Raw genomic sequence first — 18,979 nt, forward strand, 5'->3', positions numbered from 1 at the left:
ATAAATATAACTGTCTGGATTTGTGAAATAAATAAATAAGTAAACTAACGAAAGCCCATGAGAGTGCACGGTGCTTCTGTGCAGTGAGTTAGGGGCGACGCAAGGAAAGTTCCAAGGGTTCACTGGTTGTCTAACCACCTTGCTTAAAACACATGTGACAAGATCCACCTCTGCTGGTCTGCCCTGTGCTTGGTAATAAAAGCAGGAGGCAATCAACTGGTACCATTAGGCACATCAAAGCACTCACTTTCTCCAGAAGCTCATGTCGAGGAACGATGAGATCTTGAAGGGCGTGGCCAGCTTGCCCCGCCTGCTGGCCGATGAGTCGACCATGTAGTCCCCCCGGCGGCCGCTCCCAGAGCCCCGCTGCTTCCGCTTCTTCTTTTTCTTCTTGGATGGCCGTGGCTTCATTGTGCGGCAGCTCCGGCGGCGGTCCTCGTCGTCGTACTCCTCCTCGTCCTCGTCGAGAATGCCCGAGTCCTCGGACGAGTTGCTCGGCGTCGGACTCGCTGCTCGGCTCTCCGGCGGAGATGGCATCGACGACTCGCTCAGGCTCTCGTCACCGACTGCCAAGGCAAAGCAGAAGGAGGCAGCAGGGTATTCTAAACAAGAACCAATGTGGAAACTGATGACACAGAACAGGACAGCGGGGGGGCAAAGTTCTGGCTCTTAGCTGCGCTTTGCTGGAAGAACACAGGATAAGTAGCTCTGCATCTGCCCTGACTATTACAAGAAATTCTTGTACACAATGTATTTTAAGAAAAAAAATTAATACAGCTTGCAGTTATTAACAGCACCGCACCAGACGAAACTGTGTGCAAGTAACTGCAGAAAAATAGGAAACAGGTGATTTGTGTCCGTGTTACACGAGTAAAAACTACAGGGACAGGGCTGAGCCACTGTGCTGGTTGATGCAGAAAAGTATAACAATTACTTGGGGATTTATCTATTTTTTTTTATCACTCCAAGAATGGCTGTATCAGTGAGGTCATAACTGCAGCACCGCAGTTAAACTACACCCGAGAGGGTTTCTTTGCGGGTACAGATCCACCCAATTAAATTTGACTTCCTGTTGCACTTGCAAGCCTGTCTACCCGACTGTCATCTATGCCATGTGACAACGACAGCACGCAGTGTACTTGCAGGCTAGCAGTGTCACCCAGGCAGTGCAATGCATTGGCCCAATATAGGAAGTGTGTTGGCAGAGTGCAGCCCTACATAATACTAGCACTGATTTTATGATCCAAATGCTGGCATTGCCACTCTATACGAACTCCAACAATGGCCTTGTCCGCTGTTTTCCCTATAACGGCAATACCACTCCACAATGCATCCAACAATAGCCCTGCCTGTCCTCTGTTTCCCTCATATTAGCAATGTCACCCGATGAAACATCCAACGAAGGCCCTGTAGTTTGTGATGCTGATTTTCATCAAAAAATCGCATAGCATCAAATAGACGCAAAATTACTAAAAACTGCGATACAAACAGGCCAAGTGATTGAAAATGAGCAGAATTGAGCATAAATAAGACAACAAATTTGAAAAGCGGGCTTGCATGGACGTAAAGAAGGCCTTGTTTTAAATGTTTCCCTCGACAGCTACATACTTGAAAATAAGAAACGAGCTCTTTTTCATGTCCCAAAATCGTTACTGTCTCTACGATTTTTTTTCCATGTTACCTCAGTGCTTGTGCAAAACATTCCTTCAGTTACTGACGTCGCATCACGATGAAATTTGGTATTGCTGTGCATTATATATGCAGGATGCATCTACAGTGTTTTCGTTGCAATTCATAGTTGCAAACTGGATTTAAATTGTTAACCTGTAGTTCCATCAAAAACAGACAAACATGTTTTCATTACACCAACGTCGGCCCACTGTGGTTGTGCAGCCTGGGAAGCTAGCACGCTGGCTTGGATCGAAGTGAAAAAGGTGTGTCGCCAACTCACTGGTGATGTCGTCCGAGAGGGCGCCACCGCTCAGGTCGAGTTTGCATCGTTTCTCAGCAGTCAGCCGGTGGTGCTTCTTGAGCGGCCGCTTTGGCGGTTTCACCTTGCCCTTGTTCACCGACTTCGTCCCGGGCCCTGCCCTCGCGTCAACAACCTGGGGGGCACAGACCACCACCACACATCTCTCATCACGTGGCAGGCACCAATGGCCTACAGATCACGGAAAGTGCGTCCGTAACCAGGACGCACCGGCAAACTTACTCAGTATTGCATCGCGAACTGAAAGGCCAATGAACGAGAAGGAAACATAAAATGCTAGACCGCCTTTGTATCATCCTTTCATTCGTTGCCCGGTCATGCTTTAATTCTAAGCAAACAGCATTTTACACCAGAAATCAGCTTGAAGTGAGCAAAGAGATATTGAATGCTTACATCGAGTACAAAATTTTGACAGCTTCAGTGCAGCACTCTGTATGTTTATTTCCTGCTTGCTAACTTGCCCCTTATTTCATATACTAGCACTACTGCGTTTATCAAAGCAAATGCGTAGTGACCACGAACATGAAGTTTAGCAGCAGAGTCAATTTACAAAGTTTTTTTTTCCTTCAAGCCTTAGCATACTGTTCCACTAAGCAGCTAGCTACATTCGAAACTAAGGGCACATATAAACATCTTATTTATTTACTTTCTGCCCACTTCTGCCATTAGAGATTTCCATAAAGGAGCATGTCCTCATGACGCCTGCAAGAATGCAATACCGTCCTAAGCACTGCAAGCGTTACTAAGCCTAATGCTTGTAGAAGATTTACCCCCCAAAAATGCCTATCGAGTTTCTGTTGAGTGCTTGTTGTTAGCAGAAGTGCACCGAGACCCTATCATACTTCCACAAAGGCGCATATTTTCAAGCTGCTTTCAAACATGAATGTTATTTGCAATCACAGCAACGATTACTAAACTCAATGTTCCTGCCTTTGTGAAAATTTCGTAACGAGTTTCTGTTGAACGCATGTCGGCTATCAGTAGTACACTAAATTCTACTAACAGGAGTTTTTGAAAGGGCACAATGGGCGACACTGGTGCACAACATGCAAATCTATGCCCACATGTGACTCACATGATGCCAGTCTCTGGTGGTACCGGGTGGGAGCTTCTTCCAGCGCTTGACCAGGAGCACACAGGCGTTACAGATCTCGCCAGAGCGGCGATCCTCAGCCACAATGCGGAAGCAGCGCGCAAACTCGGCCTCATACTTTTTGGAGTCGGTAAAGCGCGATGAGGACGACTTGGCTCGGCAGATGCAGCAGCCGAGCGCTGACCGGTAGATCTTGGGCTTGTGGAAGCTAAACATGGCCGCCAGGTCACCAACTCCTCCAACTGCACACATCAGCATGGTGACCATTTCTTGATGAGTTTCTATTGAACTCATGTTTACTGTCATAAGAAGTGCATTAAACTATGAGCCATTTTTCAGTACGCCATAGGCAGACAGGAGACGCATTTCAGATGTATCGGCATTTCACTATGACCATGCTACTAGGCGTGGATTGACAATTAGAAATAAAACTATTTAGAACCAAAACACTGAATGAACTTTTCCTTCAGGCGTATCTTAACATCACAGCTAAAACTGAGGTCATGGTGGCTTATGCATTTTGTTCGAAAACATCAACAGCCTTGCAAGGCAATCATTTCATTTATGCACCCAAACTCGCAAAGAATTAATTCACAAATTTCTGACTTATAAACATATCTACATACTTGTCATGGAAGGTGATTGAAAGCTTATTAACGTCCAATATGAGCTCCCACAACAGGGTTTTCTCAAGGTCTATATGTGAGATTTGCCACCACAGTTAAGAAATTACTTGATGTTTGGGCAATTATTCACCCACCTCTTACGGTGAATGCTTAATGTGCATTTTCTAACTAATGCTGTTATTGCTGTTAACGTCAAAGAAAACATAGGCACTGGAGGCAAACATATGACCGCTTCTCTGCTTTTCTACATTTCAACCAACGTTCATGACCATTTCTATGACACTGATTAAACAATAGCTCAAAATCTCTGGAAATGAATTTCCAGATAGATGCAAGGACAGAACTGGTCTAGGTGCAAGCACAGCTTGTGTAGTTGAATATAACACTTATTGCGCAGATTACCACTTACAGTGAGACAGCTACATTCAACATTATAGGGCCACATGCTTGAGCCATCATCGCTTACAGTCTAGAAAGATTAAGAAACAACTAAGTGCGCAGTTTCTGTCACACTAGAAGGCATTAATTGGAATAGTGTAATTTATGATATGAAAACTTATCCATGCCTAGCACATATGCTCAATTTCTTCCCAGTGTTCTGAAGGTTATTCAAGGTTAGCTAGGAAGCTAAGAGCCACGAATTGTCTACACCAGCCTGTACCACTGCTTATGTCAAATCATGTCCACAATGCTGGGGAGTAAGACCATGTTTCACTACAAGGGCTGACTATCATTCGACTAATCAGATCACTGAAGCAACTCTTCCTTCAAATCCTGGTTTCACGAAAATGGGAGACAGTGCTGCCCTAGCAATCTGAAGGTGACCCCGCTTCAGGTTCAAGTAGAAAGAATATGAGAGTAGCCTATTTATTACAGCTTAATTTTGCAACAATGTGAAAAAGAAAAAATGATTACCCCCCCGGAGACAAGACATTCTAGTCCTACTCAGAGAACAAGCAAATGATCGCATTCATATAACCTAAACCTGTGCTGCGAATATGCAAGACTGAAGGTTATTGTTCACACTGACAGGATGACAGAAAGGGAGATGGCAAGGGAAACAGAGGCACCACATGTAATTTGAGGTGAGCCAAATGAGTTTCTGTATTCTAAAGCCCACGTGCAAAATGTACGAACTGAAATCCAAGTTCGGTGGAAAACATGAAAGATGCCAAGTCAGTAAGATGCCACAGTACTCGACGAAAAAGCAATACAAATAAGAAGGAGGTGAGGTAACCCTTCCACATAGCTACACTGCCAATGATATGAATTAAAAATCACTTGACACTCATGATGTCTATCTTGCCCCTGTTGTTCTGCTGAACCACACCAGAAACTGTCAACAAGCCTGTCTTTACGTGTTGGTACACTGCTGAAATACCCCCCCCCCCCCCCCCCCCTTGACAAGCACATAAGCATTACTGCATTACAGGGCACTGCAAGGGAAAATGTTACTGTCCTTCAGAAAAATGTACTTCCTCGCTTCCTTAAAGGAGAGCAAGGAACAAACAGCGATGGGGTGCAGACACCACTGTAGGTTTTTTTACCGGCTGCATACTGGCAGCCCCCTACATATGGACATCAAGAATGACATCACTGAGGCGCAGCATGTTGAATGCATGTGCAGTAATGCGGGAGATAGCGTCAATGTAGGTTTGTGTGCTAAGATGCTTGCAATGCGTGTTCTGTGCAGCTAATTTTCAGTTTTCTGTATTTCTCACGATGGACGACTATAATTAAAAAGATCTGCATTCAATAACCAGCTTCCAGTGATGTCACTCAGACGCTCGCTGCAAGGCAAGTCAGCGGACGGGAATGGCCTCATCGAAAGTCCTCACTAGCCTCGACCTCGACATCGTTGCCGAGTATGTCACAGCTAAGATTCCTCTCCCTTTCTCTCCGAATTCGCACGGCCGCGCGTGACAACGCGCAGTCACGCAACGGAAGGGCGACGGCTGCCGCAGTGGTGGTGGCAGGGGACGGGCAGCAACGTTCCAGGCGATCGAGCGCGCGAGCCCGACCAAGAGGGGAGCGGGCGGGGAAGGAGCGCGGGTTCACGGCGGCGCATCGGCATACTGACCCGCGATCCGTCGCGCTGCTACCGTCGAAGCGCTCGCCGCCCGCCGACCTCCTCGGACACCTCGCCGCGCTCTCCGATGCCCCGCCGCCGAGCCGCTCTGGAGGTGGCGCGATCATTGACGAGCGCGGAGCGCCTATGCCCCGGCGTCTTCTGGCAAGAGGCCGCTGCTTCTTCTCCCGGTGCTGTCGTCTCCCGGCTCACCACGACTGTCCTCCCCAAGAGCGTCGACAAGAATCCGGCCGGGGGAAAAACCACCGGTTCGAACACGACGATGTAGTGACGTCGCTGGCAACCAGGAACGACGGAGCTCGCCGAGCACGCACTGCGGCCTTAACGATTTTCGTCGCCCGTGCTGCTGCTACTGCTGCACGGCCCTGCGCAGTGCGCTCCGCGACCCCCTCCCTCTCAATCCGAGGAAGCGCGGTGGAGGTGGAGTGTCCCCTCTCTGCAACCCGAACGCCGTCTTCGCAACCTTCGCAGTCCCGGGAACGGCGCGGTGTACGTTGTTTCGCTCGTCTTCGCCGCGTTTTTCCCTGCAGGGAGAGCTCCCCTTCCCTACCCCCGCCTCTCCCTTCCCCCGGGAAGTCCCGGGCGAACGCTGCGCACCGCAGCTCTCTTGCCGCAGCCTCGCCTCTCCTCCCTCCCTACGCTCCCCTCCTTCGCTACCCGGGAAATCGATTTTTCCCGAGCCGCGAAGACGGCTGCGGCGGTGGCGCTGCAATCGCCAGAGCCTCCGGTCCCGTTGCGCAGCTAGGGTTCTCAGGGGCTGGTCCCCTCGAGTTCTCCCCTTTTTTTGCGGGAAATAGGAAAAACCCTTTCCCTCTGCCTTTTTCCCGCGAGGGGACCCCAACTTGAAACCACCGCCGCCGGCAGGCGTCGGAATAAAAACCGAAAGGGAACGAACACTACACACATTCTCGTCGTATCGCGCCACGCGCGAAGCCCGGCTTTCTCAACGCCCGCTGGGCTATTTCACAGCGGCCTCCCATTTACCCTTTTTTTTTTCTCTCTCTCGCGAGCTGTCTAGACGAGAGAAAGCGCATGACGAAACGACGAACTGCGCTCTCGCGCCGTCGATTCGGAAACATCGGGCGATGGGGAGAAAAAAAAAAGGGCAGTGGCACCCGGGAGAGCGCGCACATCGGAGGTTGTCACGGTCGAGGCGAGTAGCTGATCCGTCTCGGATATGTCGTCTCGTCCCTTTTTTATACCCTCCTCTCTTTGGCAATGCACAACCGACAAAAGGGGAATGACGACACGTGGCGGCAAAACCCACACGCTATCCTCGGCGGGCGCCCCTGCACAAGCGCACAATTATGAGCCGAAGTCGCAGTGTGAGGCGGATGCAGTTTCTTCTCGGTGGTGGCGACGTGGTTACCAGAAAAGGAAATGCGCAGTCGTCAGTCTGACGCGTGCTCGGCGATGAAACTTTCGACCCCCCCCCCCCCAGACAGGATTGTAAATTCAATAAAAAATTCAGGCTCCTGCCTACACTTGCTTACAGCCATTCACTTTATGCTAAATCCCTACACTCTGAACACGAATACACCTATATGGGAGTAAAAAAAGGTGTAAACCTGTCCTCTAGCGCACACCCTTAAGAGGGTGTGCCCTGGAGGACACTTTACACCCTTTTCACTCCGCTCTGTTCAGAGTGTAGACACCCAGGATACATCAGTGATATGGGCAAAATCCCTCCTCTTTCGACCCCTAGAATGTGCTCAACGAGAAATAATTACCCCCATCACCATTGTCAGTTAGCAAACCTTTGACAGATACTGGGTACTGACAAAGATGTGTCCAGTGTTCCATGAGAACACTGGATGCCGGTTCGCTTCACTGAAAGTGTTGCTGTTTACACAGCGCTCGCATGGCATTTCAAAAGGGGTACAAAAACTAGTAAACAACACAAGTGCTGATAGTTACTGTCCACAAACTTTTGAGGCAGGCTGTACACTGGCGTCCCTCGTTGCCTATCACGGCGCTGTCGCCGGTCAGTTGCGCGATAAATCGGAAGGCGAAATTGATGAGCGCCGCTTGGCCTTACAGTTCGGTTCGACGTCAGGCTAAAACATTGTGCGGGATATTTGCCTTCATACCGCAAATGCCCCCCCGGCACTGGCACTCAACGGGTGGTTGGTCACCGACAGTACCCTACAGTCCAGATGCCGACAGGTGCTGGCCACCAGTCGATTTGAATTAAGATAGAGATTAAGATAGAGGGGATTTCGATTTGAATTAAGATAGAGTCCAGGGGGCCCCATCAATCATTTTTCAGACTTCTGGCCCCGACTCCCGAAGCTCATCTCGCGCGGTGGCACATATCGCACTCGAAACACAAAACGCGACCGTCGACCAAGGTAACGATGCAGGCGCTTAACAATCAGCGTTGATGGCCAAAAACAGACCAGACAACTGCTTACTTTCCCTCCAATGCAGCACATCAGATATGCCAGAGTTAATTAAGAATGCAATTCCTGATCCCCATCGATGAACTAAAAAGAAAGAAAGCGCGATTCGGCGGTCTAGCATTGTAACCTGAACACGATTTGTCTAACAATTGTCTAACAGGCACAAAAGGGCCTGTAAAACTAATTCCGCAGCTTACTGTAAAGAAAATGAAATCGGATGCCGAATTTTTTAGATATAACCGAGAGAAAACTGTCGACAAAAGAAATCAACCCGCGTGAAATTAATCACACCGATCATATCAATGTTCATCGCATGGCATACGCATTGGCTGTGAATGTCTGAAATATTTAGATACCACTTCAGGGGTCTAGTATTCAACAAGACACGTTCCGAGCCGTCTTGTTAAAAATGCACTCAGTATTCCGGCACAGCCTAAATTCAGTCACGTGGCTTCTTTCGCTGCCTACCCCGTACTGCTTTGCGCACTGTTACTCCTCAGTTGTCGTCCAGGCGGTGGTTTCAACGTTACAGCCTCTGTATGTAATGTCACTGGCTAGACCAACTCCTTAACCAAACCTCTTTTTCCGAGAAACGCGACAGCCAATTTGTCAACTCGCAGACGTGCAACACACATCCGAGGGGAAAGTGAGAGGGAGCTGTGCCCAGCCAATGACTGCCCGAAGGTTTGACGCAACGTAGACTAACGAAACGAGCGTAGTTGCGTCTCCTTCGCTGGTCGCCGCCGATAGCTGTGCCTGTACATGCGACGGGGTGCACTATGTGGCAAGGGTGCCCTAGACGCCCGGACAGTTTTAAGAGCGCGCTAGCTCTCATTCATCACGTTTCTCGATTTCTTGGGGTCTGCTATACCACCTCCCTTCGGCGTGAAATCTTCGAGGAATTTAAGATGGCGGCCCCCACAGTAAATCGATATAGCAACCCAACTGGTGATTGATTGGTGACGTTATTATATATCAAATTGGCAATAGGTTACGTCACTGATTTTGTGACACCATAATTAACTAGCTGCATGACTGTTTAATCGCTTTTAACTCAGTAATTAATAAGGCGTAAAACGAATTAGATATTTGGAATCCTCTATATGAGTAGAACAGGTTAGACACCAAAATTAAATTTAGTTATGGTTATGCTTATATTTAATTGCTTATAATTAACCGATAACGTCATGTCTAACTAATGGATATTCGTAAAGGGCTCGATGTGTTAGACACCAATATTGACTAATTAAGTTAATATTTACTTATGGTTAGGCTTAACATGGCGGCCATATCGTCAGCGCTCGGTAGCTCACAATTTCATACCTTGCGGCGACCGGGCACCTGCCGTCTTGAGGTAAGGAAAAATGGCCCTTCAAAGAGTCGAAAAACTTGTTCGGCCCAAATTGGTCAAAAATATCCGACCTCAAGGCGGTAGGCGGCCGCTCGCCGTAAGGTATGGAAAAGTAGCCTAATCATGTGGCAATAAATCACATGGACGATAGATGGCGCTACCGAACAGCTAACGCTCGTTGCATCGTCTTCCAGACGGTAGCGGCATTTCCGATCATTACCAGCAAGAATCTCGAATAAAAGAGAAGTGCGCCGATACAGGGATGTAGCTTCAGTCACACCAAGAAGAACTCTAGTTTGGGCTAGTTGGTTCATGATTCAAGAGGAAAACGGCGCAAAAGACGTGGACAAAAGAGACAAACACAACAGGACCAGCGCCAACTTGCAACTGAATTTTATTTCGCACCAAACCCGCCTTTATGTAGGCTAACACGCCCTAACATCCGTGTAATCACGCACAGGCAGTAGAAAACATCACTGTAAGATATCTAACACATGAAGCGCGATAGCAACCACGTAACATACTATCATGGCTAAAAAACCAACAAAAAACCCAACAAATGTATAGCAAACAACACTAAAACGGTCATGGCCAAGCAACTCTTAAACACTAAAAACGATACACACTCATGAGTGATACGAGATGACCAACAAGAAACGTGGAAAAAAGGTGAAGAATGAAGCGTTAAGACCAAAGCAGTGTCAAAGGTCTTAAGCTTCATTCTTCACCTTTTTTTCACGTTTCTTGTTGGTCATCTCGTATCACTCATGAGTGTGTATCGTTTTTAGTGTTTAAGAGTTGCTTGGCCATGACCGTTTTAGTGTTGTTTGCTATACATTTGTTGGGTTTTTTGTTGGTTTTTTAGCCATGATAGTATGTTACGTGGTTGCTATCGCGCTTCATGTGTTAGATATCTTAGTGATGTTTTCTACTGCCTGTGCGTGATTACACGGATGTTAGGGCGTGTTAGCCTACATAAAGGCGGGTTTGGTGCGAAATAAAATTCAGTTGCAAGTTGGCGCTGGTCCTGTTGTGTTTGTCTCTTTTGTCCACGTCTTTTGCGCCGTTTTCCTGTTGAATCAGTCACACCCACAGTTATTTTTGCAAGTTTCGCTTTTATGGGGTTTATCGTCCCAATTAGTGACCCAGGCTATGAGGGACGCCGTAGTGGAGGGCTCCGGAGATTACAACCACCTGTGGTTCTCTAACGTGCACTGACATCGCAGAGCACGAGCCTCTAGAATCTGGCCTCCAACGAAATGCGACCGCCGCTGCCGGGATCAAATCCGCGTCTTTCGGGTCAGCAGCCGATTTGTGCAAGTTTCCGTGAATCTGACTGATGAAAGCCTGATGACAGCTTGCGCCAGGTCACTGGCGAATGTTGGTAGGCTCTCCCGCAAGGATACTGATACTGCGCGCGCCTCATTAGCGGAAGCATCTCGGTCACTCCTGTCTGGTTTTTCAGCTCACACAGTGTAAATAAACCCCGCGAAGCTATTTAAAAGCAGCAAACTGTGGAGAAAAAACTGGCAGTGGCTTAGCTCGGCTATGCCAGGATATACGTAGCGAAAGCGAGCATACGACGGCACAGCTGGCGAAGCGAGCAACGACTAGGCGCGCGGCGTCCGCCAGCTGCGGCGGTTGCTAGGCGACGGCTCAAGGTCGGTCTCTGTGCCTCCTCGGAGCACCACCACAGCGAAATCGCAAGTTCGTGGCCAATGTAGCTTTCGCTACAAAATGAAATTCTGAGGGCACTTAGGTCGTCTTACCTGGAGGAATGCGAAAGCATACGTTTTGAGGAAAGGCAGTGGTGCTCCAGCCATTTCAAGTTCTGGAGCAATTTTTGGAGCAGAAAAATATCCATTCTGGAGCACATTTGTATCAGAATGATAACCCTGGAGCAACATGGAAACAGCATGAACGGAATAAAGGAGTCACAAAGAGTTTGTTCCTAACGAGATAAGGTTCAGCCATGCGTAGCTAGGAAAAAAACAATCACAAAAACAGAGAAAATATTTTATTAACGCTCACACTGCCTTGCACGCAAGTTCAACCAAGCGTGCTTGACTAAAAGTCCAGAGAACATGTTTACTAGAATCATTCTTTTTTCATGTTGGCTCTACAGTTAAATGTGGTCATAACGAAATTTTTAAAAAGTCTGATATTTTTCTTTACATCCAGGTTTCCGTTACATGTAGGTTTCGCGAAGTGAGTCAAAAGGACACAGTAGAACGGGAACCGAAATAAGAAATAAAAGTAGGTGCAATCACCTTGAAAACATTTACACAAAGCAGTGTTACTCGAAAGTCATAAACGTGGAGAAACTTTTTGCGAACACGCTGATAGTGTGACTGGAGCAGCAGCTGCCGCCACCTCCGCCGCGACCGAGCTGGAGAGGAACGCGTGCGGCCGTGCCGCTGCCATAGACCAACCACGGAGGTTCTTCACCGCTGCTCCCTCGCTGTAGCCCCACGAAACGGACTCCTCACCTTGCGTCGCCGGCGATCTCCGCCGTCCCCGCTCCTGACACGCCAAAGTTATCGGCACCGGAATCACGCAACTACGCGGCAGTGATGGCCGCGCACTGCTCGGGTCTTTTCTTTTTTGCTATGCCCTATCATTTTTCGCTGCTTTTGGGCATGAACAGTTGTAACTCCACGTGGTATGACGTTCCAAAAGAGAAAGAGCCGGAGATGCACCAACTGCAGCGGCTCGATGCGATCGGCGTTCCTTTCATGTCAGTTCGTGCTTTATCGTCACGGAACTTTATCGCGGTTCTAACGAATTTTGAGTGGCTCAACACTAACAGATAGAGGGCGTAGCCAGTTCGTTACATCAAGGTAAACTCCCGCAACACCATTACTACATGAAGGTCTGAAATACACGCGCTTCAATGGGGGCAGCGATGGTCTTTATGACAAGGCTTCACAGGACGCTCCCTGTTCAGTTTTTTTCCCGACAGGAGCCGGCTTCAAAAAATATGAAGTAACAGCCTCTCCCGAGTTCTTTCCTTCCTCCATAAAAACTGGCTGCTAAATTCTACCACAAGGCAGCCCACCAACGCCCTTGGGTGCCAACTGCGAAAACGTTTTAGTAGGTTGTCGACTGAAATCCTGAATGGCTCTAACATGATTTCAGTTTCGACACCTGGGCGCCGCCATGTTTGTTTTACTCGAGCGCCGCCTACCGCCGACGCCATGGTGGGCTGATAATTTGCAGCCCGTGGGCTGCAGCCGAAGCAGCGTACGATCTCTGAAAGTGTCATTCGCCCGTTTTATTCCTGCAAAGCCTAGAAATTTTGGGTGGGCGTTCGCCTCGTGTCCATCCTCGTGTGTGCTATGCCATTAGCTCCTGCAATAACCAACTTTGCCAAAGATCCTCCGTGCGAAGGAAGACGGCCATATGCGACTGCCCGTCTAGGGCAGGCCAACCTGGGTAGCATTTCGCCACCGGCACCGGGGACACCGGGGAGCAAGCGACCATTCCTCGACACAGCGAACGATCAGCATCAGTGAGTGCCATGCTCGCAGTTCACGCGTGTAGTTTTTGTCGCCGGTTGCCTGTAGGGCAAATGCGGCACGGTGTTGCATGTTAGAAAAACGAAAGCAAAGTGTGTTGAAACACAAGATCGCAAAGAGCAATGAGTATCTAGTTTTTCGTGGAGCGCAGTTTTTCATGAACGCTTTCGCTGCCTGCTTGGACATGGCAAGTGTGACAGTTTAGATGCTGAGCTTGCGACAGAGTACCCCGTTTACAAACTGAACATTTTGGAAACAGCGAGTACATGAACGAATCGAATTCACTTTTGATGATTAGAATGTTTGTTTGTGGAGATACGCGCAATGAAATTGAAATTCGGCGCCTCCTGCCGCTTGCGTAGGGCTGTTGGTACTGCGAGCGATACAAGCCAGTTGACTGAAAGCAATTCGCATTCTCGCGTTCTCCGCTCCCGCCAGTACTCACTGGTGCACAAATACCAGAAAATGTGCAATTACACGTCTAATAGGTTGGTACGCTAATGGAACGCTATTACCACTTACTGACAGGCAGAATCGCCGCACCTGTGTTGAGAATTCCAATCTCAATCGGGTAGGGGCACTGCTCAAGTCGCTGCGTTTGTTGTATCTCTGGCACGGTTATGCATAGTGTGGCTTTTATTCGATGCGATTTCAGTCGAATAATTTATAATAATTTATTCCAATGCATGGCAGAGTTTACCGTCCTGTGCATGCCGTGTATTTTTTCATCTTACGTTGCCATGGCTGCGTTTTTCCTCACTTTGCAGTTGGGTAAAAGTTCATGTCGCCGCTTCTATTCAAGCCATGCTGTGCAGATTAAATTAGTATTTTTGCACTAACGACTGGTTAATTTTTTCCAGGTGGCGATCTCCACACCCTCCCGATATTGACAATCATGTGGGGCGGCGAAACGAAGTTGTGGCCAAATTTGTGAAGTCCTCACATACTGTACTGCTGAATAAAAAGAGCTCTGCAAAGGCCGTCGAAATACTTGATCTCTTAAAATTATGCAGAGTGTAGTTTGGTAACCCAGGCGCTGCGTTTCGTTCCGCGTCCGATATTAGGCACAGACGATGGGTTTGTTTCTGTCTGCATTTCGTTCACAAAGTGTGCTAACGTTTCAGCTTTTTGTTGGCGCAAGTATTTTTTGTTCACCAACTACGTCCACTGCCAATGCAATTCAGGACCGGCGGAAAATCGGTGAAGAAATGGACACTGCAGACGTGCTGAGACCTTCGCATAACATGGTGCGCGTACATACTGGCCGCTTTTGTTTTTTTCTACTTTCGTCGACTATTTCCGCAACCGACAATAAAACAATGATGTCTAGAAGACATTGGTGTTCCGTACAACATGGCTGCTGTTGTTGTACAGACGCAAACACGCGCTTGACCGGTAGCTAAGCAGCCGCGGACGTTGCTCCGCGCGCCGGATTATCAGCCCAGGGGAGGACGGCAACAATGGGATGTCGCGCAGCGCACGTGTTTGAGAGTATTTCTCCCTCTCGTGCCCGCTTCTCGTAAAATGATGTATAGTTGCTTTCCTGCGACAGTGTCTTCTTTTTGGAGCAGCTAAGGCGCAATATTGATCAATTTGCCACTTTTGGAGCAGACTGGTGCAGCAAAATGTATCAAAATGGAGCAGCTGGAGCACCACTGGGAAAGGGCACACTAGCTCTGAAATCTCGACATCCCGGTGGACACCTCAACTGCGCCTTGAGGCATGCAACTGAAGGTGCATGTGCCATCGGTCCAAACCCCTGTCCCAAGCTAGCCTCCAACTTCATGGTGGCACCTCAACCGCATCTTAGGGTAAAATGTAGCCTTGCAAAGCATGCAAATGAAGGTGCATATATCATATTGGTCCGAACCCGTCACAAGCTAGCCTCTAACTTGAGTAAAACGTAAGCTATATGCAAAGCGATATGCTATGACACCATCGGGAATGCTGTATGACAAATGGTTGCTCAAAATTTTGGTGAATGTATTCAGGAATACTGCCACCACATTGAAGGTCAATTAGTGATGACATCTCTGGGATTCCCCCTGCACCTGCGATATCTGTTGCTCAAACCAAACCAGCGCCAACATGTCTATCATTCCTCCTCTCTGCACGTGGTAGCGATTGTGAAGGGCAAGCGCCCCTCAAAAGAGTCCCTCCAGCCAATGGCATTGACCAATTCTCCCCTGCCTCTTGACCAATCCCCGTGGATCTGCCAGTGTGAAATCGCAGGGGGTGGCAGGTAAATGGGGAATAACCATTCACCAGAATAGGTGAATGGGGAATTAACTGCAGCCTCATGGAAATCGGTCGACACCGTTGGCCAGAGGGCCTCCTTTGGGGGCAGCTGGCACTTTGTTCTGGAATTGCATCCAACCATAGGTACATAAGGGTTAATACAACTTTGCTCACTGAACCAGGGATCGATAGCTTTCCAAGCTCAGTTAAGCAATACAATTCAAGAAGATTGCAATGCTTCACTCAGCGGCACCGGGAATGTTTGAGTGGCATTTATACAGGCTTTTTGACGCAAACCTTTGTGATAGTTGCCTTTTCATTCTTCAAAGCTGCCAGCACATGGCTTTATCACTGTCTTATCTCGAAGTTCTGGAAGCCTTATCTTGCAAGTTCTGGAAGCCTTGTCTTGCAAGTTCTGGAAGCCTTGTCTCGTAAGTTCTGGAAGCCTTGTCTCGCAAGTTCTGGAAGCCTTATCTCGTAAGTTCTGGAAGCCTTATCTCGTAAGTTTGTTGACAGCTTTAAACTGAGCATGGCCAAGAGTGACAGGCATTCTGTCCTATGACTACAAAGCACGTTTGTTGCTACACCGCCGCTGAGTCATTCAGTTCTGTGTGGGCACGAGTCAGCCCAATAAATAGTTTCTTTTGGAAGCCTTTTCACTCTCGCTCCCTGACTGTCGTCACAACTACGTGACAATATGCTTTTAGTTGGCAACGCTACACAAACAATACAGAGTGTGGCAAACTGCACCTGTGTAAGTGGAGACTGCTCACAGAGTTTATTCGTGAAACGCAGACAGTTGGCGCATTCAGGTCACGGCTGCAGCCCTGTCACTCATTAACGAACACGTGTTACAACAGACTCGACACTCAGGCAGTTGGATGTCTGTGCCGGTGCAGTTCAGGCAATGCGTTTCTCAGCCTTCAGTGAAATGTGCCTTGTGTTGTGTGAAACTCTTCTCTGCGACTCCCCAGATATTGAAGTAAAGATCGTGGCAGGATGCTACTAACACAGCAAGAGAATGACACCTGTGTGTGTTGGCAGCCATGACCTCCGAGCTGAAGAGTATAATACTTGCTTTACTGCTTGGAATTAGCATAACCTACAAATGCCCTGATAATCTGTCAGCATTTTGTTGTGCTTTTGCTGCACTGTACACAAACAACCCGCTCGGCTCGGTTACTATTAACCTTTGAAACAGTCTTTTCCTTGCCCAACCCAACCTAACGAGTACAAACCGCCTTGAAAGAACACGTAATATTTACAATGCTCCCCCATGCAATGTTCTTTAGAAAACGGTTTTCCCTGTAACTTTTACCCTATAGGTGCTCTACATTCAAGTGTACAATATAGAGACAACCATGTCACAACAGTGACAAAAAAAAAAAACAATGTATAAGGAGCACACTTTGTCCCGCAATTTCACAGTGGAGGCTATGAGTGCAAGATGAGTATTTTCAGAGACTCATGTGTTTGGCTCAGAAGCATACAAGAATCCACATGTGGAAGCTGTTTTGAGCTTGTGGCTTCCATTCCAATGCAAACACACTCATATGAAGTGTAACTTCATAGTGCTAAGCAAAACAAGTCATGGCTGTCCATGAATGTTATGTCTGGTGGAAAGAGTTTTAGGCGAGCAGTGCCTACGAAATCAGAATAAGGGAATTAGCATCTGCCTTCCAGGATTTATACTTCACAATGGTGGCTGGTCACTGAAGACGAAGGACTATGAAGGAGAGCAAAACTGCTTTAACAAGGGTGATGAGAAGCTTTGCAAAATGCTCAAGAAGTGTTTTGACACACTCCTTCAGGCGATGAAGCCAAGTTTGAGGGCCAAGATACCACATGTAGTGTTTCTCTGCAAAACTAAAAAAAAAGGTTGCTTTTCGAATTTAAAACTTCTCTTTCTTCTCGAAGATGGCCCTAAACTCACATAAAGAACAGCTTACTCAACTCACCATACCCCACCATGACAAAAACTATTCAAGTATGAGTGAGTACGAAAAATCAAGTCTGGAATGCACATCTCCTGGATCGTATATCCATGAAAATCCGACCAGTAGCAGTGTTTGAAAAAGTCTTTCACTAGTTATGAGAAGAACATTGCTCAAATGATGTGGCAACAGACATATGGTGAGGAACAACATCAAAATGAAAATGCACAAGCCACAACATGCTACCACTGATTGCAGCCAACATGCGCATTGCAAATGTGTGTGTTCTTCATCAGAATACACTGAAAGGACACATCTGACTCCCCCCCCCCCAAAAAAGCTGTCTGTAATAAAAGTGGTTTCATCTATAAAGCTCCGGTCACGTCAACCACACGGATTTAGAACTGATAGCTATGCTTGTGTTGGTGCAGTACTCTGCTAAAATACACTGACACAACTGTGTCTCACCAGTGTCCCAAAGCAGTGCAATGATTCCACCAAAAAGCTTCAGTAAACACTTCATACTTACTACGAAGCAGCATCGACAGACCTTTGAGGACATCTAGCAATAAATGGATACAACCAACAGCACTCTGACTTTCTGATGCCAAATATATTCCGACGACCATCTCTGCATAGCAACGTTAGCTTTGTTACAAAAGTCTTGCCCCTCAGAACCTTTTAACGACATCCTCAGCATCCTCTATGGTTAAAAAATGGGGCAGACATGATATGAATGTACACGCTGAAAATGCAGCATAGTAATGTATTGAACCAACTGTAGCAAAACGGAAACCTAACATGTTCGTAGCATGGTCAGCTGCATCAAAGATGAATATTTCAGTTTGTTGTCCACTAAGCAACAGCAGAGTTGGTTTGAAAACAGCTAGTCTGGTGAAAGTGACTTGACTGTCATCCCGTGACACACTTTTGCATGAAATGAATACCATTTTGAGGTAAGCTGATTGATAGGGGCGCCACACAACGGTTCTTTATAAGCTAAATGGCACAACGCCTAATCACCCAGGCATTGTGCGAGTCGATGAGATCAGAAACAAAAAATATATATTAGCATATTACACAACACCCTGACGTCGCTGTCACGAAGCGATACGTGCTCCAACAAACAAAGAACAAAAAATGCACAGACAACAACTGGAAGTTATAAACCAAACATCAGCCATCACACACATCGCACGAGCAAGGACGTACTCAAACATCACATCCGGACTCGAGCCAAGTAATGGCCCAGCAACGTCTCGTAATCCGCATTCGAAATCAACGGACGATGTCGCGCAGTTCGGCGTCATCGCGGGAGCGCATTAGCGCCACCGAAGTGCAAAGTACACGTAGCTGCCGCCGCGACACGCACTAGAGTCCGACGACTGGGTACGAAACGTGTTTCTACGGCGTACCTAGCTGACTCGACCAGGGCAGAGCGCGGGAGCAGCGAAAGCAGTCGTCCCAGCGAAACGAGCGCAGCAGCGCACGAATATGGGTCAGAGGCTCCTACGCCGCAGCGAGCCTGCCGACTCGCGAAGAGAAAAAAAAAAATCTCGCCGGACGAACCGCCGCGGCGGCGTGCGCTCGGCAAACAGCCCGTCGGTCGCACATGCCGCGATCCTAGGCGATCGGCGCGACGGTGACAGCGGTAAAAGCGTTAGCGCGAGACAAAGAGACAGAAAAGACGAAACGCGCAACCCCTGAAAAGATGGGCCAGCTATATAGGAAGCGCGCT

General features: G+C 47.9%; 1 protein-coding gene across 3 annotated transcripts in view; it reads right to left on the reverse strand.

The window, feature by feature from the left end:
• Positions 1–18,979, reverse strand: part of LOC149329899 (SIN3-HDAC complex-associated factor) — a 30,455-nt gene that overhangs the window by 10,390 nt on the left and 1,086 nt on the right. For 2 of the 3 annotated variants that reach the window (XM_089560633.1, XM_089560630.1), the window contains exons 2-4: positions 3,066–3,325; positions 1,952–2,105; positions 248–566 (exon numbers count right to left, since the gene is read on the reverse strand). In XM_089560633.1, coding sequence (XP_089416759.1) covers positions 248–566; positions 1,952–2,105; positions 3,066–3,299 — 707 coding nt within the window. In that variant the 5' untranslated portion in view covers positions 3,300–3,325. Of the gene's footprint in view, positions 1–247; positions 567–1,951; positions 2,106–3,065; positions 3,326–5,789; positions 6,303–18,979 lie in introns of those variants that run through there. The other variant, XM_089560631.1, reaches the window with a different exon arrangement.

Source organism: Amblyomma mixtum, chromosome 9, assembly GCF_055824585.1.
Source record: "Amblyomma mixtum isolate Tamu chromosome 9, ASM5582458v1, whole genome shotgun sequence".
Lineage (NCBI taxonomy): Eukaryota > Metazoa > Arthropoda > Arachnida > Ixodida > Ixodidae > Amblyomma > Amblyomma mixtum.